Source organism: Diabrotica virgifera, chromosome 8, assembly GCF_917563875.1.
Source record: "Diabrotica virgifera virgifera chromosome 8, PGI_DIABVI_V3a".
Taxonomy (NCBI): domain Eukaryota; kingdom Metazoa; phylum Arthropoda; class Insecta; order Coleoptera; family Chrysomelidae; genus Diabrotica; species Diabrotica virgifera.
Window position 1 is genome coordinate 127,681,316 of NC_065450.1, and position 23,734 is coordinate 127,705,049.

General features: G+C 33.4%; 1 protein-coding gene across 2 annotated transcripts in view; it reads left to right on the forward strand.

Moving 5' to 3' along the window:
• Window positions 1-20,103, forward strand: part of LOC126890005 (ATP-dependent translocase ABCB1-like) — a 225,884-nt gene extending 205,781 nt beyond the window's left edge. For both annotated transcript variants that reach the window (XM_050658806.1, XM_050658805.1), the window contains exons 19-20: window positions 15,294-15,440; window positions 19,744-20,103. In XM_050658806.1, coding sequence (XP_050514763.1) covers window positions 15,294-15,440; window positions 19,744-19,950 — 354 coding nt within the window. In that variant the 3' untranslated portion in view covers window positions 19,951-20,103. The remainder of the gene's footprint in view (window positions 1-15,293; window positions 15,441-19,743) is intronic.
• Window positions 20,104-23,734: the final 3,631 nt, after the last annotated feature.

Here is a 23,734-nt window from a genome sequence, read left to right on the forward strand (position 1 = left end):
TTTGAACCAATCAAAATACGTTATTTTGACAGATCACCATGGCAACGGAGGTATTTTATCGGAAATTTTTTGCTCGTGGGGTACCCAACAGCGAATTATAGTGGAAATTTTTTGACGTTTACAATAACAGAACATTTTTGACAGACCGGTTTTTATTTGTTTACATAATTTAGTTTTGATTCATTTTCTATCACTTGTAGTTACTCAAAACTTATGTAAAATTGAAGAATATACTATTTTCTATCTTGAAATGGTATTCCCATGCAACTACAATGAGTAGAAATTACGAATTTGAAAGCCTAAATAATTGCTGACAAAGCTATGGCGCGCTATTAATCTGTTCATGCAGCTTTGGATTTTCAAATGCAAATTTGGTGTGGAATTTTCTTACCGAATACCACGCGAAGTCAAATTAATATCCGGAAATTTTTTTTGATCATGAATATTTTTAGAAAATTTCCCTCGTCTGCGACTCGGGAAATTTTCAAAATATTCATGATCTCAAAAAAATTTCCGGAAATAATTTGACCTCTGGTGGTATTACTAGTGAAAATTTGGTACAAGGTTTAAGTATGTTACAAAGAATTTCCTAAGTGAATTACTAAGGTTCTAAGTGCCACCAAAGTGGTTAAAAACATTGAATAACAACAGGCGTATTTTGCCCCCTTATTTTGTATTTATTGCTATTAGTCCATTCTTTCACGGTTTTTGCTCTAAATTTTAAAGAACCTTGGATTGACATGAAATTTGGCATATGTATAGCTTACATGTCAAAGAAAAAAAGTGATATTGTGCCGATGTGTGCTTTTGCCCTGGGGGTGAGTTTCACCCCCTCTTGTGGGTGAAAAAATATATGTCAAAAATAAGTCCGGAAATGGGTAAACTGACTAATTTTAAGTAACTTTTGTTCTATAGAGCTTTTTCGCCAAGTCAACACTTTTCGAGTTATTTGCGAGTGAATATTTTCATTTTTCAACAAAATAACCACATTTTTAGACGGTTTTTCGCAAATAACTCAAAAAGTAAGTATTTTGTCGAAAAAAACGTTCTTAGCAAAAATATAGCTTATAAAAAAGTAAAAAAAAATGGTGTACTCTGGATCTCGTAGAACCAGAGTTATAGCCAATGAAAAATAGATTCATATTCACCAAATTTCAAATAGAATATTTCGACGTGAAATATCCAAAAAATTAAGCACTATTTGGGGTAAACCCATTGTAACTTTTTTAAAGTGTTTAAAAAAGCTTTATTTCTGTTTTTACAAAAAGTTTCTAGCATTAAATTTAAGCAAGTTACGCTCAAAATAAAGTTGGTCCCTTTTGTTTTTGCAAAAAAAAAATCGGGAAGACCACCCCCTAATTAGCAACTTAAATGAAATTAATCGTTACCGCTAAACAAATTATTTTACTTATGTTGTGTTTATATGATCTGTAAGATTCATCGATTTAAAGTGCTTATTTTTGAAAAAATTTGGTTTCAAAATAATATTTTTAAAAATTTAAATTTTGAAAAATATGCTTTTTTTTTAAAATCTCGAATAACAAAAAAAAGTCAGATTTGCTTTTCTGAATATCATGTATTTTTTTGTTTTTCTGTTAGACAAAAATTGATTAAGATTTGGTGTTTCTAAATTTGCATACATTCGTGATTAGTGACTCGTTCAACCCCTTTTAACTACAGCCCTTTCAATAATAAGGACTTTGAACCGATGAAACTTACAGATCATATAAATAATATATACACGAGTCAAGAAACTTGTGAAGTCGTAACGATTAAGTTCATTTAAGATACTATTAGGGGGTGATTTTCTCATTTTTTTACCAAAACCAAAAGGGACTAACTTTATTTTGAGCGTAACTTGTTTAATTTTGATGCTAGAAATTTTTTTTATAAAACAAAAATGAAGCTTTTTTTAAACACTCTAAATAAGTTGTAATGAGTTTTCCCCGAAATGTGCTTTATTTTTGGTTATTTCACCTTAAAGTATTCCATTTGGAATTTGACGAATATGAACCTATTTTTCATTAGCTATAACTCTGGTTCTACTAGGTGTAGAGACGTGATATATACACCATTTTTTAAAATTTTTTACGGGCTATATTTTTGCTAAGAATGTTTTTTCGACAAAATACCTACTATTTGAGTTATTTGCGAAAAACCGTCTAAAAGCGTGGTTATTTTGTTGAAAAAATGAACATATTCACTACCAAATAACTCGAAAAGTATTGACTTAGTGAAAAAACTCTATAGAACAAAAATTACTTCAAATTAGCCAGTTTATCCATTTCCTGACTTTCTTTGGACGAATATTTTTTCACCCCCAAGAGGGGGTGAAAACCACCCCCAGGGCAAAAGCACATATCGGCACAATATCACTTTTTTTCTTTGACTTGTTAGCTATGTGTATGCCAAATTTCATGTCAATCCAAGCGGTTCTTTAGAATTTAGAGATTTTGCAATATTTTACCGTTAAAGAACGGACTATATATTGCGGAAAAGGTAATACGTTAAGACATTTTTGACCAGTCGTATATCATACAAAATTCAATTATCTTTATTTTATTTCTGTACGACTTTGTTCCAAAGCGAATCGTTTTAAAGTTTTTTTTTCCTGATTCTGGCTTTGGTTTAGAACTAGAACCTTTAGCCACGTAATTGTATAACTTATCACTAAGTCAGAGGAGTAATGTGTAGTGTGTGTTGAGTAAGTGTCTTGTTACTTTGCAAAGTCGACGTCATTGTCTTTGCAAAGAGACGCTAATTGTTTCCGAACGTCTGCGGTCCCTCCGGTGAGTACCGATCCCACAAGGACAGAAACTATTTTTCATTTATTAATTTATCGTTTTAAAGTTATAAGCAAAGAAAGCAGAAAAAAATCGACGTTTTTCGAAATTTTTAAATATTTTAATTTTTTTATTAATGTTCCGGACATATTTGAGAAGGAGCATAAGTCAATTATTATTACTGAAGGTGAAGGTGTCACCTAACTTTATCTGCAAAAATCCGAATGCCACCTTTCACATCCAAAAATAGACGTTTTCTCACAGATCCTTACTGGTCTAGATATCGATTTTATATTATAATCAATAACAGTATATTTGTGAGAAATTGTTTATTCGGTTGTTAGAAAGACCATAGACCTAGAACCACCTCCCTCCTTACTCCTTCTTCTTCCTAACACGCCATATACCAAAATGCGTAGGCGACTATCTCATTACTAAGGTTCTGTTCTTGGCGGCGTGATACAGCTCGCCTGTGTTGTGTGTTCCGGTTTATTCCTTATATTCTGGGCTAATTAGCAAAATACAAGGAATTTTATTACTGGAATCGAATCTTATTATTGTATGTATTAATAATATAGGTATGCAAAGTCCGCAGATAGTGTGCTACTTTTTTTATAAACAAAATGGCGCCCGAAAATCGTGTTTTTTTTTCAATTTTTGCTCTATAACTCCAAAGATTTTAACTTTACACCAAAAACACCCAAATAAAAATTCACCGCAATTAAATTTTGCATAGAGACGTGTTTTTCCCGATTCACTTCGATGAAAACTTTACCCGGAAAAAGCGGGTTTTTCCAACAAAATCTTTATTTTTCAACTAAAATTTTAGATAAGTAATTGTTAATCAATAATTAAATAACTTGGTAATGTAAAAGCCCTTTTCGTATAGATTATAATTCCAGAAGCCGATGGAAATTGAATAAACAGTTTAGCAACAATTGAATTGTTAATTAAAAATTTACGGTCGCTATAATAACGACAATAATTATGATGCATAATAATAACTACGATTTTTTCATAAAAAGACACTATCCCTATCTAATATGTACTTTACAGAATTGAAATTGGACTATTTAAGCGGCCTCAGGAATATTATAAAATTATAAACAATTTTTTGGCTTATAAACAAATAGAATATCTCGGGAAATATTAAACTAAATTAAATTGTGAAAACGGTATTCGAAAAACAGCGGCAGGACGCTTCTTTTAAAAGAAAAAACGTTTAATTACGACGAGTGGTTCCTGAGATACAATCGGGTGAAAGTTGACCGGAATTCACGGCAAAGATATAAACAATAGTATCATAATTTTCAAACCATCACCTTTTTATTTTTGTCCTCTTTCTCCACACCAATTTTCATATCTTTAAAATATTCATAACATATATTATTATAATAAAAACTATCGATAATACGTGTGAAAATTGCCAAAAATAGCAAAATTCCAATCAAAAATTAGGTTGGAGAAAATGTAACCCTCAAAGTTCAAAACCGGTATACGTTAAAAAAAATGCATTTTCTCGGCTTCCCATGGAGAAATTTCCTTCATTCTTTTTTTGTTCTCTAATAACTCGAGTAGGGCCATCGAACTAACTCATTATTAAATGTCAAACTTGCTTTTGTTTTGTTATAATAGATTAATTTATTTATAAGAACAGAAAACTACATATTTTTTCCAGTTGTAGGCTTTTTTTAGATAAACTTACTATAAGTGTAACTTTTAAAGTTAAAAACATAAATATTTTCATTTGAAAGCTGTATAATTATTTAAACAATTTTTATTTAAACAAATTAAAATTTTGTGTTATAATAAATAAATTAATTTATTATAACAAAACAAAAGCAAGTCTGACATTTAATAATACGTTAGTTCGATGGCTCTACTCGAGTTACTTGGGAACAAAAAAAGAATGAAGGAAATTGCTCCATGGGAAGCCGAGAAAATGCATTTTTTTAACGTATACCGATTTTGAACTTTGAGGGTTACATTTTCTCCAACCTAATTTTTGATTGGAATTTTGCTATTTTTGGCAATTTTCACACGTATTATCGATAGTTTTTATTATAATAATATATGTTATGAGTACTTTAAGGATATGAAAATTGGTGTGGAGAAAGAGAACAAAAATAAAAGGGTGATGGTTTGAAAATTATGATCCTATTGTTTATATCTTTGCCGTAAATTCCGGTCAACTTTGAACGGTTGTATCTCAGGAACTACTCATCATAATTAAACGTTTTTTCTTTTAAAAGAAGCGTCCTGCTGCTGTTTTTTTAATACCGTTTTTACAATTTAATTTAGTTTAACATTTTCTGAGATATTCTATTTGTTTATAAGCCAGAAAATTCTTTATTATTTTAAAATATTCTTGAGGTCGCTTAAATAGTCAAATTTCAATTCTGTAAAGTACATTAGATAGGTATAGTGTCTTTTTATAAAAAAATCATTATTATTCTTATACATCATAATTATTGTCGTTATTATAGCGACCGTAAATTTTTAATTAACAATTTAATTGTTGCTAAATTGTTCATTCAATTTTAATCGGCTTCTGGAATTATAATTCATACAAAAAGGGCTTTTATATTACCAAGCTATTTAATTATTGATTAACAATTACTTACCTAAAAGTTTAGTTGAAAATTAAAGATTTTGTTGAAAAAACCCGCTTTTTCCGGGGAAAGTTTTCATCGAAGTAAATCGGAAAAAACACGACTCTATGCAGAATTTAATTGCGGAGAATTTTTATTTGAGTGTTTTTGGTGTAAAGTTTAAATCTTTTGAGTTATAGAGCAAAAATTGAAAAAACACGATTTTCGGGCGCCATTTTGTTTATAAAAAAAGTAGCACACTATCTGCGGACTTTGCATACCTATATTATTAATATATATAATCATAAGATTCGATTCCAGCAATAAAATTGCTGGTAAATAACTTTTTCCAAAAATGGCCTATTCTCCGATAATGAGCCCAGACTATTAACCTTTAACTACCCGCGCATCAAGTTATAACATAACTACACGCGTGGCGTACTTTATACGCCACAAGAAAATTCACTAAAAAACAGCGGATTTGTTTATTTTTTTTTGAAAAAATACACTTAGTTGTTTGTTATAAACCTTATTTGGCATCAGTGAATACCTGCAGTTCCTTCTCAGTAAGCCAATTAGGATTTATAACTGGAATCATGGAATAACTGGATTCCATGATAAATAAAATTACTAATAAAAAATTTTTTGAAATGTGATTTTTTACCGGAGAAAAAGTATTGTTTATAAAGAAAAATATATTTTGTGCCATAATGACTATAAAACAACTGAAATATGTACTTATATTACTACTCATATTAATATAATCGTGGCGTACATTGTCCACCACCGGAAACAACAAATAATAAACTGTAAATTACGATCTTCCCAGAACGCCGATTATAACGAAACTAAAACCAAATTGTAAAGCACATTCCAGTGATAGGTTAGAGAGATAAACAAGGTCAAAAATTAAATTTTTAAATATATTTGCAGTAGAATTCTTATATCTGGCGTACAAAATACGCCAGCGCGTGTAGTTAAAGGTTAATATTCCTTAACCAGGATTTTGCGGTTTTTTGTTTGCGGCCTACTCCTCTCCTGCCTTCCCTTGTAGGATTAACTGTGGTCTTTCATATTTTGCTCCTCTTAATATGTGCCCAAAGTAACTAATCTTGCGTTTCTTGATTAATCCAAAGAGTTCTTTTTCTACGCCGACTCTCTTAAGGACGTCATCGTTTGAAACTCGATCCACCCACGGTATGCACATCATTCTTCTCAATGACCACATTTCAAATGCTTCAAGTTTGTTGATTGATGTTCTTTTCAAAGTCCACATTTACATGCCATAAAACAAGATGTACCATATGTAGCACTTGACCATTCGGTAGCGTATTTCGAAATTTAGGTTTTGATTACATAGGAATGAATTTCATAAAAGCCTGCCTTGCCATTTGTATTCGGGTTTTTATTTCTTGTTGTGGATCCCATTGGTCATTGATTGTGGTGCCAAGGTATTTAAAAGTTTTCACGCATTTTATACAATCACCACCTATGCTATGCATTAGGCAGGTGGTGCGAAAAAAGTCAAGTTGATAATTCCGTGTCGCTATAGTGCGGAAAAGTTGTGATTGGTAATTACAAGAAAAATAAAAAAAAAACAATTATTCAAATCGGACTTTATCTTCCGATCCCGCAACGGGCCTAAAGATTATGAAAAAAAATGAAATGTTACCTTTGTTCAAAATTTTTTATTTATTCTCCATGTACGTTTTATTTACCGCTATAGTAAAATTTATATACAGTTTGCATGGTTGAGTGATAAAAAGATAGTTTTACGCATTTAACGAATATCTTCCGATCCCGCAAGGTCGATCAAAATCTATAAAAATTTAAAATTTTTGATGATTTTGATGAATTAAAAAGCATTTGGTTATCTCATTTTTCTGTTACATTGTAAAGCTGTTCGCTTGTTTAGATATTGTGTGACAATATTAAAACAAACCAGAACTCAAAACGAGGGGGTGGTTGTACTTCTAGCTCCACACGCACCCTTTTCTACAACCATCCAATGAGTGTGTTTTTTACATTATTTGTATATTATGTACTTTTTTGCTTTTTCATATGTTTGTGTCCAGCTCTTAAACGCCAACTTTGTATTGTGATTTGGTTGTAAAATCTCACAGCATGGACCTTGATTTAAGTGTTGCCCTGATGAATCCATCTCTTTATTGAGGCCCACATACATTACGGACTGGGACGTTTCGCCGTCGCCGTTTCGCCGTCGCCGTTTCGCCGTCGAGCCACTTCGCCGTCGGCCGTTTCGCCGTCGAGCCAGTTCGCCGTCGGCCGTTTCGCCGTCGCCATCCCGGCATTGGTTAAGTTTACAAGAACGTGATAACATACTAACTTTTTTATACTAAATGTCGCAAGAACGTGATAACATACTAACTTTTTTTTATACTAAATGTCAGTGTAAATAAAATGCTGATGTTGCTATAGTAAAACCAAAAACAAATCATTAAATAGATAAATATGACTACTATCAGATTCCCGGAAATAAACAATATTGAGAAAAGGGATTTCAATTTCAATTGTTTTTACTGTATCAAAAATAAAAAACTTCATTATGCAAAAGTGATAGTATATAATCGTTCGAAAACCTTTCAAAACTTATATACAAGTAATGATCATCCCGAAATTATAAGTACGAATGCTAACAACGAAATGGCGACTGCGAAATGGCTCGACGGCGAAATGGCTCGACGGCGAAATGGCTCGACGGCGAAACGGCGACGGCGAAATGGCTCGACGGCGAAACGGCGACGGCGAAATGGCGACGGCGAAACGGCGACGGCGAAATGTCCTAGACCCCATACATTATACATTAGACGATGTTTCCATGACCACCTTTACGCACCGCTTGACAGTTTGCGGGTCTCATGGATAGTTTTGTATATTCCAGTCTGGCATGATGTAATGCAGAAACTTATATCTTCATTTGAAACTCTTCGAAGAACTGATGGAGAAGTTAGTTTTGTAACATTCTAGTCTATTATTTCAGTGTAGTCCTGTGCTTGAAAATTTAAAGTAGGAGGGATGAAATTTCTGATACTTTTGCCCTTGGCTTTAGTCTGTCCGGCTTTTAACACTCTCCTTAGTCCTAGCTCTCTAATGTGGTTCCTTTCTCCCTACTACTTGAAATTTTGAAGCATAGGACTAAACTAAAATAATAGACTGGAATGTTACAAAACTATCTTCTCCACCACTTCCTCGAAGAGTTTCAAATAAAGATATAACTTCTTGCATTACATCAGGCGACATGACAGACTGGAATGTACAAAACTATCCCTGCCACACGCAAGCTGACGAGCGATGTCTAAAGGTGGTCACGGAAGCATCGTCTAATGCTAATTATGTGGGCCCCAATCGAGAGATGGATTCATCAGGACAACACTTAAATCAAGGTCCATGCTGCCAGATTTTATCAAGAAATCACAATACAAAGTTGGTGTTTAAGAGCTGGACACAAACAGATGAAAAAGAAATGTACATATTATGTAAATAATGTAAAAAACACACACTCATTGGTTGGTTAGAGACAAGGGTGCATGTGGAGCTAGAAGTGCAACCACCCCCTCGTTTTGAGTTCTGGGTTATTTAAATATTTTCATACAATCAGGGGCGATTTCTCCATTGGTTCACTTGTGCAGTGAACACCCAATCAAATTTCATTCAAATACATATCTACGTATTTTTAAAAATCTCATAAATAATATTAAAATATTTTTTCCTAAATCTCATAAATATCATAGTATCATTAAAATATAACTGTATTTATTAATCACATAATTTATTTGCACAACACCGCTACGCTAGATCGCTAGATGCACGTCGTGGTAGGTGCAGAATTCAAATTGAACCCAGCCCCTATACAGTAACCCTATAGAAGAACGAGAGCTCTTAAATCCGTGAACCAGCGATTCTCCTATCTTAAAACAATGGGCGCGTTCACCAGATGCAAACGTTTGCAATCAGTTTGCGCTTTATGGTTCTGAACGACTTGCTAACGTCAAACATGTTTGGAAAGCGGTCGCCATTTTTGCAAACATAAGATATTTAAGTTGAACTTTGCAAACGTGTTGAAATATGGCGGGAATTTAAATTGTATATATTGTAAAATATATTGATAAGGGTTTTATATATAAAATAAAGGCTACTGAAGACATTCTGCTACGTTATTATCTATTAAATAAATTTTCTTTTTTCCTTTAATAAAAAAAATAATTTCAAAAACGAATTTATTGAGAAAATTTATTTTAGGTTACGTTCAAACCAAGCAAGCAAAATGTCAAATTTTAACCTAAACAACCAACCGTTCAGTTCGCTGTCAACAAGTTTAGCAAACAAAGCGCAAACATTTGTGAATGTGTTTGCATCTGGTGAACGCAGTCATTGTTAGTTTGTGCACTGCACACAGAGACCAGGGCGAAGGGTTTCGATTCACAGTTTGGCATTTTCTATTGTGGGAATTTATTAAATACAATATTGGTAGGTAGTTTTTTTAGGATGGAGCCTTATTCAGTGAAGTTTATAAAAGAAAATGTAAATAGTTTTGAAAATCGACTTCTTATAAAAAGAATGGACTAACTTGGCCGGAGATAAACTTGGTACAAGAATGTGCAATAAGAAACAAAAAGTTTAAACATTGTTTTAAAGTTGAACAATATAGAAAAACTTCGTGATTATGCGGGTGTGATAAACTACATTCTTTATTTTGTTTTCCATGTTTAGTGCTTTCAAGAATAAAACTATAATTTCAATCTCGATCTTTCGATGCCGTTAAAATAAACGAATTTTTAAACAGTTTTGACACAGCCATTTCAATATTCGTAACTTCTGCGTCCACCTTCACCACCGAAGAAGCGCCATCATTCAGTAGGTATCATATTCTGCACAAAACAAAAAAAGTGTGTGACATCCTGACTAATCGGGTCAAAGATAGGTTTCATTTTACAGAACATCTTTTGGAGAGGCCCCAAAAATTTTTCGCCTGCGGCGCTTATTCACCGTTTGTATAATTACATTCTTTAATTGAACACCTTCCTTAAATTACCACGAGCCGCCACTGCATACAATATCTTAACAAGCGAAGATCTTCACAATGTAACAAAAAATGAGATAACTAAATGTTTTTTAAATTATCAAAATTATCAAAAATTTCAAATTTTTACAGATGTTGATTGATCTTGCGGGATCGGAAGATATTCGTTAAACGCGTAAAACTATTTTTTTTACTACTCAACCATGCAAATTGTAAATCAATTTTACTATAGCAATAAATAAAACTTACACGAAGGATAAATAAATTTTTTTGAAAAAAAAAGGTAAAATTTAATTTTTTTCATAATCTTTAGGTCCGTTGCGGGATCGGAAGATAAAGTCCGATTTGAATAATCCTTTTTTTGTTTTTCTTGTAATTACCAATCGCAACTTTTCCGCACTATAGCGACACGGAATTATCAACTTGACTTTTTTCGCACCACCCTACATGCATATTAACGGGTCTTCTGGAGGGTTTCTGCTAACGACCATATATTTCGTTTTCAAAATGTTGATCTTGAAGCCATGGTTTTTACCTATGCTATTCACCCTATCTAATAATAACTGGTGATCTTCCAAATTGTCGGTTATAGTTATAATCACTGTGTCGTCCGCTTAGCATAGCGTAGGTTGCTAATTGGTATGCCGTTCACCTTAATGCCTAATTACGTGCCTTCTAATGCCTCCGCGAGTATATTTTCCACATATAAATTAAAAATCATCGGAGAGAGTATATAGCCTTGGCGGACACCCTTCCGGATTTTAAATTCATCCGTACATTGATCTTGATCAATCCTCATCTTTGCCACCTGGTTCCAGTACAGATGTTGAATAATTCTGATCTCCCTCTGGTCAATGTTGGACTTAGGTAGTAGTTCCATCATAATACCTTGCTTAACATTGTCAAATGCCTTCTCTCAGTGCCGGATTAAGAATCCTGAGGCCCCTAGGCAATCCAAGCTATGAGGTCCCTTAAGAGACCTAGGTTTCTCCGTTTTTAATAATTTTTATTTTTGAAAATGTCCGTTCACCTGTTGCGAAATAACCTAAAATGACTGTGAAGCAGGAATAAATTGTTTTCCCTGCAAGTTTGCAGCTGGGCTATAAAATATTTGAACTGTTCTACTTCATTTTCAAGTTCAGATTCAATATCATCAGAATAGTTTTCATGTAGTTTTTAAGCACACTCCTTTATTTGAGTATCACTCAATTTTGGAAAAACACAAAAGACCAAATACTGAGTTCATTGACCACACTGTCAACGGACGACTCAGCTCAGTAATTGAATCGTTTATTATTGAAAGGGACTACGTGCCAATTTCTACTTTTAGAGTTATAGTAAAAAACCCTTCTCTCTTTATATATCCGCGTCATTGGGCGTTGAAAGGAAGCAAACACTGATGCATTGCATGTATATACTAGTTTATACTGCGAAACTGCATTTAGACGCGGATATATAAAGAGGGCAGGGTTTTTACTATAACTTTAAAAGTAGAAATTGGCACTTAGTCCTTTTCAACAATAACAATAAACGATTCAATTAGAGTATAGTAGAGAATATTCAGAGTATTAGTAGGTCGCAGGCCCTCTGCTGGTAATAAGCAAAATTCTCTTTTTGGAATTTTAAGAACTCCAAAAGTGAATTTAGAAGCTGAACTGCAGTTTGAAGTTCAATCTCTTCTCTCTGCAATGATTTACTGACAGCGTTGATGCGTTCTAAAATTGTTACCCAAAACTCATTCATTATGAATGCTTCTTTTCTTGACATTTTCTTTCAACAAGTACTTAGCCTCATGAACTGTTTCAGCTTGCTGATTAGTGTCTTCAGCAAGAGTATGAAGAGCAGATTTGAAAGCGTTTTAACCTTTAGGCAAAGGTCTTATGGCAGATGCTGCTTGTTCTTATAAGGACTAGATCGTGTCGAATGAGATGGCTTAGTGGAGTTTCATTTAAGCATTTGATCATAACTTTCCAACAGTGGGTAGAGGATGAAAAAAAGTTGTACACAGACTGAACAAACCCAAAATACGATATTCTAGTTGAGGCAAAAAAATAGTTGTTCCATTGATTTGTTTTCGAAAAACCATAGATTGTATAAAAATCTTGTAATGTCTTCAAAATTTCTTTTTGATGCTGAAACACTTCCATCAAGGTTTTTACATTCTGAAGACCTTTCCCAATCCAAAATGTCCTTACTTCTTTAGTTACTGTATTCCGTAATCCTATGCCGTTTTCCGAATTTAGGACCCAATTTATCTTTAACTTCAATTTTTAACTTAGTTTCGGTTTCTGGTTCTTAACTTCTTGAACTGAAATAGAACTATCGTTACATGTTTTTTTATCTTCTTCAGTTAGGGAAGCTATGTTTCCCTCAGTTATTTCTATTCCATCACGTGCATTTTCATTGGTTGCTGCTTCACTAGCTATGGATTTCCGTGTGAAACTGAGTTAAAATAAGTTGTGCTTCTGTTTTGGATTTTGATTAAGGATCTTTTCTATCTCCTAATTCTTCTTGTGTTTTTTTGCTCACTTTCTTGTTTCCATCTGTAGTACTGGTCCTTCTACCAAAGGGCATTCATTAGCGATGTATTCCCACAACATATACTTTCTATGTGAACAAAAGTGTGCATTGTAATGTAGCTTTATACGTCCACCATAACTTTTATGGTATTGCGCGATATTTGAATCTTTCAACATTTTTTCGTTGTCCCCACGAGGCCCCATTTGGGGCCGAGGCCCCTAGGCAACTGCCTACTTTGCCTAATTGTTCATCCGGCACTGACTTCTCGTAGTCTATGAAGGTGAAGTAGACATATTTTCGTTGATCTAAGCAGTTTTGTATTGAGGTGTTCAAACAAGAAAATTGCCTCTAGTTCTTCTAGTATATTTTACATTCTCGAGTGTAATGTCCTAAGGAAGAGTTTCAGCAAGTGGCTCATTAAACTGATTAAACGATGTTCATTGCATTTTGTAGTAATAGCTGTTTTTGGGATGATTATAAAGGATGACTACAGCTATTCTCCCGGAATGTAGCCACTGTCTTAAATTCTGTTGAACAGCTTTACCAGGATTTCGATATTCTCGTAATTTTATTGCTTCTACAGTATGTCCCTGTAAGTTGTATCCATATGGAAAACTTTTTTATTATTAATTTTACGAAAAAAAGTTATTCCTTATTAAAAGCTCTGCATGGTCCAAAACCTAAGATTTAACCATCAAATATCAATTTTTTAAATATTATACGAGGTATGTCATAAAATTTGAATTTCACTCTAAGAGTAAAGTAGCTTTATTTTTCGTAATATTTGAAATTGCTATTATGAAAAGTTGTTTGGAATTAAAAACTATATTTTAATATGCAATTACCTCCTTCTAATTAAAAAAATTTTTTTTTGAGAAATTATGGATAACTATCATTATTTTTTCAGTTATTTCAATTCTGATAACTCTTTTATTATTAATTTCACAAAAAAAAGTGATTCTTAATAAAAAGTTCTGGATGGTCTAAAACTTAAAATAAAACCATTTTATATCAAATTTTATTAATTTTATACGAGATATGTCAAAAAAGATAAATTTAGATCAAAAGTAAAGTTCAGAATATTTCAATTAGAAGGATGTAATTACATACTAAAACATAGTTTTTAATTCTAAATAACTTTTCATAATCACAATTTTCGATATTGTGAAAAATAAACGTATTTTACTCTTGAGCGAAATTCATATTTTTTGACATACCTCGTATAAAATTGATAAAATTTGACAAAACATGGTTGTATTTTAGATTTTAGACCATGCAGAACTTTTTATTAAGAATCTCTTTTTTTCGTAAAATTAATAATAAAAGAGTTATCTGAATTAAAATAACTGAAAATAATGTTAGTTTTCCATAATTTTTCAAAAAAAAAATTTTTTAATTAGAAGGATGTAATTTCATACTAGAAGACAGTTTTTAATTCCAAACAACTTTTCATAATAGTAATCTTCAATATTGTGAAAAATAAAGCTACTTTACTCTTGAGTGAAATTCAAATTTTTTGACATACCTCGTATAATATTAAAAAAATTTGATATTTGATGGTTAAATCTTAGATTTTGAACCATGCAGAGCTTTTAATAAAGAATAACTTTTTTTCGTAAAATTAATAATAAAAAAGTTTTCCATATGTATACAACTTACAGGGACATACTGTATATTAATTTCATCTGGTCCTGTTGATTTATGCACCTTTGTGGTTCTAACTGCATATTCTATTTCACTATCACATCATTATTGATGGCCATGATAAATTTTCGGAAGGAAGTTTGCGCGTTGGTTGTGTTGGTCTTTCGTCATTAAAAAATCTTTCTGCGTATTCGTTCCACGCCATTGCTATCTCCTCTTCTAACTCTATATATTCGTTTCTAACGTTGCGTATTTTTGATCTGTGGTAGCTTTTGTGTATATTCGATATTTATTTGATCTTCTTATGTAGTCCGAAACTATCTCCTTTATCCTGAATTGTTCTATTTCGTTGCACCTTTCCTCCATCCAACGTTCTTCTGCTTTCCTAATTTTCTGGCGGAGTTGGTTTTGGTTTTGATTTTGCTTTCTTGATTTTCTGGTTGTTGTTAATGTTGCCTTCGCTCTTCCATTAGTTCCATAATTTCGTCCGTCATCCATTCGTTCTTCTTTCTCTTTCTGATCTGTGGTAAAATTAGTAAGATGATTCTTACTAATTTTTCACTCATTTCATAAGTGGTGTATATTTCTTCCGTTTTTCTCTGTCGAAAGCTTGTTTGAAGTCGATGAATGGAGTCACTCTAGATAGCCTTGTAGATTATGTTTAGGATCTATTAGTATAAAGTACTAGCAATCAAAATATTAACAATTTTTTAGGGTTACGAAACAAAAGTAGGTAGTAAAGGAACTCAGCTCTCTGGAGGACAAAAACAACGTATTGCCATAGCACGAGCTTTGCTGCGAAATCCAAAAATACTTTTATTGGATGAGGCAACATCAGCATTAGATAATGAAAGTGAAAAGGTACGTATTAGTCTAATAATATTTTCACTCGATAATTTTATTCTTCACCAAAATCATACAGTGAACATGTGAACAGCCGTAGCGCAGCGGCATGATACTGGCCTCATAAGCCAGAGAGCGCGGGTTCGAACCCAGGCACAGACAATCCATTTTTTATTTCTAAAAATGATACGAGCTGTTCACCGTGCCTCGGATAGTACGTTAAGCCGTCAGCAACTTTGTCAAACGGGAATGACCAACCGGTCTACGCCAGTAGAACACTTAATAAACCGGAAATAAATTGTCCTACAATATAAAAAGAATTATTGGCAATAGTAGGGAGTATTGCTAAATGGAGACATTACCTTCTACAGAAAGAATTTATTATTTTGACAGACCACCGACCATTGGTGTACCTATTTGGTATGACAAACCCTTCCAGCAGATTAACCAAATTTAGATTGAAGTTAGAAGAATACAACTTTACAATTAGATACGTGAAAGGAGCTGAAAATGTAACACAGCGGACGCCTTATCACGAATAGAAGTTACATCAGAAGAACTTAAGCAACTAAATAAGGACACAGAGAAAAGTGTATTAGTGATGACGACAGCGCAAACGAAAAATCAGGAGGAAATGGCCAATTCGAAGGACGAATGGACTGATCGACCAGACGTAGTCGAATTGTTGAAATTCGCGAAAAGTGCGGTAGGGTAGAGGTAAAACTGATAGACAAGGATGATTGCAAAGAAATGAAGCTAGATTCTGCTAAAGTAAATACAGACAGTAGTATATTTTATAACGAAGAAGACGATATTATTTATCTGATTCGAGATTTTCGATCAACGTCTGCACTACGAGCGTCGTTGAGAAACTCGACATAATAAGAACCTCGATCAACGTCTGCGCTACGAGCATCGTTGAGAGCCTTGATTCAAATGTGCGCACAAAAGAATATAAGAAAACTAGTACTAGTAAAGAATAATAAGAATCAGCCAATTTTTGAAGAGATAAGAAAGGATCCTAAAATATTTAAAGAAAAAGATATCAAAATATGTATAGTACAAGACAAACGGAATATAGCAGATGAAAAATTAAGAAGAATTATAATTAATGATTTTCACATGTTACCAACAGGAGCGCATGCTGGAATAGAATGTACAAAAATTTAAGGAAATATTATTTTTGGAACGGTTTACGAAAAGATATTGAGGAATTTGTGAAGAGATGCGACGATTGTCAAAGGCATAAGCAAGCACTCTATCATAACCAAACAACCTCTAACTATCACATCGACCGCCACCAGCGCATTCGACACAATATTTATAGATCTAGTAGGACCATTTGAGATGGACGACAGTGGAAATAGATATATATTGACACTGCAATGTGAGCTAAGTAAATACATAGAAGGATATGTAATAACGAATAAAGAAGCCGAAACAGTAGCCAAGGCATTGGTAGAAAACTTTATTCTGAGGTAGGTATGGAGTACCCAGAAGAATAGTCACAGACCTAGGCTCAGAGTTTATGGCAAGAGTATTGAAGGAAACATGCTCATTATTGCAAATAGAGCAATTAAACTCCACAACATATCACCATGAGACAATTGGAGCTTTAGAAAATACTCATAAGGATTTAAATGCTTATCTTAGGATACAACCATCAAAATTCTCTACAAATTGGAGTACATGGATGCAGTATTTCTGTTTTTCATATAACATTTCAGTATTAAAAACAAAAGATGTAGATCTTTGAAACACACTCAGTGATCAAAAGATCCAAAATAGAACCTTTGTATAACTTTGACGACTATCCCATGGAACTGAAATACAGACTACTGCAAAGGAGGCCAGAGAAACACTAACACATACAAAATACAGCAGAAAAAAAGTATATGATGCCAAAACGAGTAAAATAACTTGTCCATATACCGTAATTAGAGATGAAATACCTAACTTAATTATTGAGGGAAAGGGTAAACAAGTAGTCATACATAAGAATAACGTTAAGCTGTATAATATTTAAAAAGAATAAGTACTGAAAAGTGTAATCGTGTAAAAGTGTAATAATAGTCCACCATAAGACTTTTCCTAGTACCTACTTAAGATTCAGTGTAAATATTTATACAAGAATAAAAAAACCGCTAAACGCCTTAAAAATGAGTGGCGCATACAATATTCCAGCTACAAAAGATCTGATATGAATATTACGTGGCGCGAAAATGTATTTTCATTTTGATGTAAAACAAAATTCTAGGTTTATTTTAAAAGATTTTTCCATAATATTTGCTAAATTTGAAGTAAACGCGCCACAAAAGAGTAACTTTAATACAGTTTGAATTTTGAAACTCTTTTGTGGCGCGTTTACTTCAAATTTAGCAAATATTATGGAAAAATATTTTAAAATAAAACTAGAATTTTGTTTTACATCCAAATGAAAATACATTTTCGCGCCATGTAATATTCATATCAGATCTTTTGTAACTGGAATATTGTATGTTTAGCGGTTTTTTATTCTTGTATCATTGGTTTTTCAAAGTTATTTATAAATTAAATGTATGAAGATGAATGCAATGTTCCTCTATTACTCGTTAAGCTTTATAAATGGTCACCTTTGTTGCATTATCTCCCAAATGATCTAGTGTCCATCGAATGTACACTAGATTTTTTTCTATTCGAAATAGATTGAAAAACCATATTGAGATGACCGGTAAATGAAGTCTGATTGCCCGTTGCCAGATCAAATTTAGCGTCATAATCACTACAACTACATAAACCATTTCGGGAATAATCGTTAATTGGATTACACTTTTGTAGCTTAATAACTTCTAAAAGGCTTAACCGATTTTGATCAGTAAACATGAGTTTGAAACGTATTTACCAGTAGTATCTGATGGATCTAAGGTCAAGTATGTATCTGATGGATCTAAGTACTATAACTTAAAAATTCGAATTCTAGCTTCGTCTAGAGTCCTTCTACAAACGCTCAGTTATGGGCGCAATTCGTAGGTTGAAATTTTGAGTAATTGTCGAAAAACCAAAATTTTCAAAGTATAGTTTTTCAGTTTTTCGGCTATACTGAGCTGTGTGTATGTCTAATCCTGACAACTTAGACACCATTTGAAAGCTTAACTCAACACTATTGATTTGGTTTATTTGCGGTTCTCCGGTCTCTTCTTGATCCGAAGATATATACCCCCAAAAAATATGCCGTTTTGTACCTACCAAGTCCTCTAGCTGGCTTATGGGTGGTCAAAAGTCACAAACTACACCGGTTCTGAATCGGCCCAGATCCCCTCTTTAAACACAGAAAAAAAATTCAAATCGGTTTCAAACACACATACATTATACATATCCACAAACATTTTCCCTTTTTTAAATAAAAATTGAGTCATACTTCTGAGCTCGGTAACTTTTGAATGGTATAACCGATTTTCAAAATTAGACATGCGTTGGAAAGGTAATGATCAGTAATATTAGAAGCCGTAAAGGTCGGACTTAAATTTTTGAAGTTTTTGGGAGTTTTGGGGACGAGAACGAAAAACAGACCCTAAATAGAAAGGGCCGTAAAATCCACACCCTTGGACCAAAATGGATGGTTGACATATGAATGGGTGAGTCTTTTCCTGAACTTTAAGATGGGACTTGGCCCATCTTTCAAATCAGTCAGATTTAGAAAATCGAAAATTTCGTGTATATATAGTGTCGCGTGTAGGGGGTGTTGGTGTGCGCCACTGGCGAGAACTGCCGTTCTCTGATAATATCTCATTTTTTTTATCGGGTAGTAATTAATATTAAGCTGATTCATGAACTTAAAAATTATTATATGTTTGTTTAATTTTATTATAAAGGAGAGACGTCAGTTAATATAAATAATATAAAATAGAAATGAAAGGAAATTGTTGCTACATTCCCTTTCATCTTCTCCCCGCCCAGAGAGATGTGATGTGACGGTACACGACAACCCTCACGGAATTTTCCTAATTCCTTTGTCAAGACCTCTACTCGACAATATATTTATTTTGTACATCGCTTGTCTGATAATCTGGTGACGTATTCTGCCTGCCCAATTCTACTTTAGCAACGCGATTCTTTCGATAGCGTCTGTTGTTTTTGTCCTACGGCGGATTTCTTCGTTTGGGTTTCGGTCTTTCAGATTTCAGAGAAACACCCAAAATATTTCCCTCATACTTCTGAGCCTTCATCCGTTAGCATTAGTACGTGATGAACGGCCTAAATAACCAAAACGAGCGTTAAGCGCTTGTCATGTGAAAGAAGCCTTAGTTCCAATTATTTAATAATATGTTCATTCTTGTTTTAGATAGTACAAGAAGCTTTGGACAATGCTAGAAAAAGTCGAACGTGTATAACCATAGCTCATCGCTTGACGACAATTCAAGATGCCGATGTTATTTGTGTACTAAAAGAAGGAAATGTAGTAGAAATGGGAACTCATAAAGAGCTTCTGGAAAAACAGGGTTTATATTATAAATTTTATAAATTACAATCGGTAGAGAGTATTTCTTAAAAAAAAATTTGTATATTTCTATTAAAAATTAGTATTTAGTTTAGTTGAACTAATATTAAAAACACAAGACATATTATTTTGTTATTGTTATATTTCTACTTACTAGGCATCTGTAACATGTTTGCTATCAGAAATAAAAATCTAAAAATAGTGCTTTCAAATGTTTTGATAAAACTAATTATGTTTTTTGTTCATTGTGAACACGTTATCTGGCAACCCAATCATCAATTGAAAAAAGGAAGGTACCTCTGTGGATCACCATATACACTGCGTTTAGTTTTAAATTAGATATACCGACTTAAAATGGCAACACTGCCTTATTATAATTTATAGACATGTAAACATTAAAGGCTGTGGTCTCCAATAAATGCCGTATGTTACGCACAGCGTCAAACCAAACGTTGCATACAGCCTTTAGCAGTCACCAGCAACTTCACGTAGTCAATATAAAACATAGGCCATCATTATCAATAAACAACGTAGGACGCGTCCAGAGTCAGCTGTGGTCACCAATAAATGCCGTAGGTTGGGTACAGCGTATGTTGATCGCTGGCAAAAACATTCCGATCGTTTTCGGTTTTCGTTATCAGTCAAGTGCGAAAATTCAACTTGTTGATAAGGATCAAATCTGAGTTTGTACCGTTGCCCAAAAAACCAGGAGCAAAAGTTTGTGAACACTATAGGACCATAAGCCTAATGAGCCATCTTCTCAAGCTGTTTTTAAAAGTCATCCATAATAGAATTTACCGAAAATGCGAAGAACAAATTGCGCCCAATCAGTTTGGATTTGTGAACGCCATTGGTACGAGGGAGGCTTTACTTAGCGTGCAAGTGTTGTTTCAGAAATGTAGAGATGTCAGCTGTGATGTTTTTTCATGCCTGATTGACTACAAAAAGGCTTTCGATAGATTCCGACATGAACAAATGATGAAAGTGCTGAAGAGGACAGGGATTGACGGAAGAGACCTGAAAATAATAGCTAACCTGTATTGGAATCAATCAGCAGTGCTCCGAATAGATGGAGAATATACAGATCAGGTCAAAATCTTAAGGGGAGTGAGACAGGGATGCATAATTTCACCGCTGATATTCAATCTGTACTCAGAGCACATTTTTGAAGAGGCTCTAAAAGATATTGATGAAGGCATCTCAATAAATGGAGTCAAGCTCAGTAACCTGCGATATGCAGATGACACAATAATGTTTTCCAATACCATAGAAGGGCCAGTGGCGGATCCAGAAACTTTGTTTGGGGGGGGTCATGGGTCTTGAGAGTGATTTAGTTACCTTTCTCTGATGCAAGGTCACTTAGTCTTACCAACCCTAGGATACGTAGGTTTACAATTATGGGGGGGTCATGACCTCCGTGACACCCCCTGGATCCGCCAGTGAGAAGGGCTGCAGCTGCAAAACTTAATGAATAAAATAACTGAAACCAGTAACACATACGGACTAGATATAAACACCAGCAAAACCAAGCTAATGATCATCAGCAAGCAAAACATAACTGGAGTAAATATGTATGTGAACCAAATGAGAATTGAACGTGTCTCACAATACAACTATTTGGGAACTATAATCAATGAGTCGTGGGACAATACTCAAGAGATTAAATGTCGCATCGGAAAGGCAAAGAGTGCATTCTTGACTATGAGCCCTGTGTTCAAGAAGTGGCGGCTGGTCAGGGTCGGCAGTGCCGACTCACACATTTATGGACACACTATAGATTTTTTTAAATATAATATTTAATTTAATCAAAGTTGATGATATTCGTTTCTGTGAAATAAAAAAAATATCTGTTAGATAATACAGACTAAATTGTATTCATTGTTTTTAAAAGAATTCGATCGATCCCATACGATACGTTAAGTGATCCCTGTGCGCTGTGCGTACAAAGACACTTTTCAAAAATGATCCTATAGCCATGCACCCGATTGCGATTGTGTGTCCGGCAAGCCGTCCGCAGATTGAAGATTTGCTTGTAATAAGAAGCTAGTGAATAGTAGCCGATAGACAACCAATTATACATTTACCCTATTTATTTGAATGGCAAGTACGGCAGAAACCAATCTGCCGAGCATTGATCTGCAAACAGTAGCAAGGCACGTACCTAAGCGGGCCCGGGATAAAATTATGAAATAGGTAAGTAGGTAGTTTTACGTTGTTTAATGATTGATATTGTAATGTTTTTAAGTTGTTAGGAATTACCATTTAGAGGACAGGATGAATCGGAGGATTCGTTACATAAAGTTAATTATAGAGAACAAATAAAATTGTTTACCAAATTTTCTAATTTACTTTCTGACTAGAAGACATTTAGCGGCGTACCTAAAACAGCACAGAATGAAAGAATCAATTAGTAGTTACATTTTTATGTTGATTCTTTTCGGTAGAAGTAGACGAAACTACTGATAGAGGTAACATGTCATTCACAAGTATCAATTGTTCTTCGATACGCGTTACGTCTAATATTTATGAGAGGTTTTTAGGTTTTCAGACGTGAGTAGAAGCCATAAGAGAGAATATATTTTTGGTGTTTTACAGGACATATTAAAAATTTTTGATATCAAAAAAAATTGGTACTTGATGTCCGGTGAATTGTATGGTCTACAGGCAAAAGTTAAAACTATTGCACCAGGTAAAACTATTATTTACTCACTGTTATAAGTCATTGACCTCTTTGACGATTCAATATTTAAAAGCACCGCCAAAAAATTTTCAAAATATCTATTAGACAAGTTCATTAAAAATTATCCATCATTCTTTGATCAAATAAAATAAGAAAATGAATTAATAGGTTTATATTATGCTGATCCAAATATTTTCGGAAGGTGGGATAAGTTACAAAATATGTATAATTTTATATACTGCAATTCATTAGGTACAACAAACTGTTCCCGAAATTAATAAATTATTGTGCTCAAATGTGGGCAAATTCTGACTCAAATGAACGGGAATTCTCTTGTCTCAAAAGAGTCAAAGCGTATTGTCGAAACACCATGAAACAAGAGAGAACTCCACAGATTTTAATAATGCAGTAGGTTTTGATTTAGATTATTATATTATTAAAGTAAAATTTAACTTTGTTATCAAGAGTAAATGCATGTCTCCTAATTCAACAGCTTACCTTAACAATATGCTCTTAAAAATATATGTATTTTTTAGGCATCGGAGCTTGTTAAAGTAGGAGGATCAAAAGCCTATGATTTTGTACCAAGAGTTGGAAAATAATTACTTATTAGCAATGTGAGCAAGCTTTAAAGTACAGTTGGCTGGGACAAAAAGGCAAACAAAAGTTTTGTGATACCAGAATTGCAAATCGGATAATTGGTAAAGTTTTTTCTACAGTTTATAAATTTTATAATGTTCGTACCTTTTTTAGAGGCATTAAAAACAACAAATTTAGTAAAAACAATAAAAGAAGAACACTCAGTTATTCAGTTATGGTTAAGAAGAGCATTTGACAGAAACAGCTATAAAATCAATAAAAAACATTAACATAAAAATTAGTTTTTAATATTTTAAGTACCGTAAACATGGCCTACTTTGCCCAGTGGGTTCAACTTTGCCCACTGTAAGGGTTATATTATTTGTAAAAAAAAATACTTGGCAACATAGCAAAGTACCACAGACTTTTACGCGCGCACTAAGAAACACGCAGAAATCAAGTCAGTGTGATCTAACCTGTTTGAATGAAGTGTAACGCTTGTAGTAAGGTAAGAAATTTGAACACGTTTTTATAGTTTTTTCAGGGTAAAAGCTAAGCCCTGCTGGGTATACACCA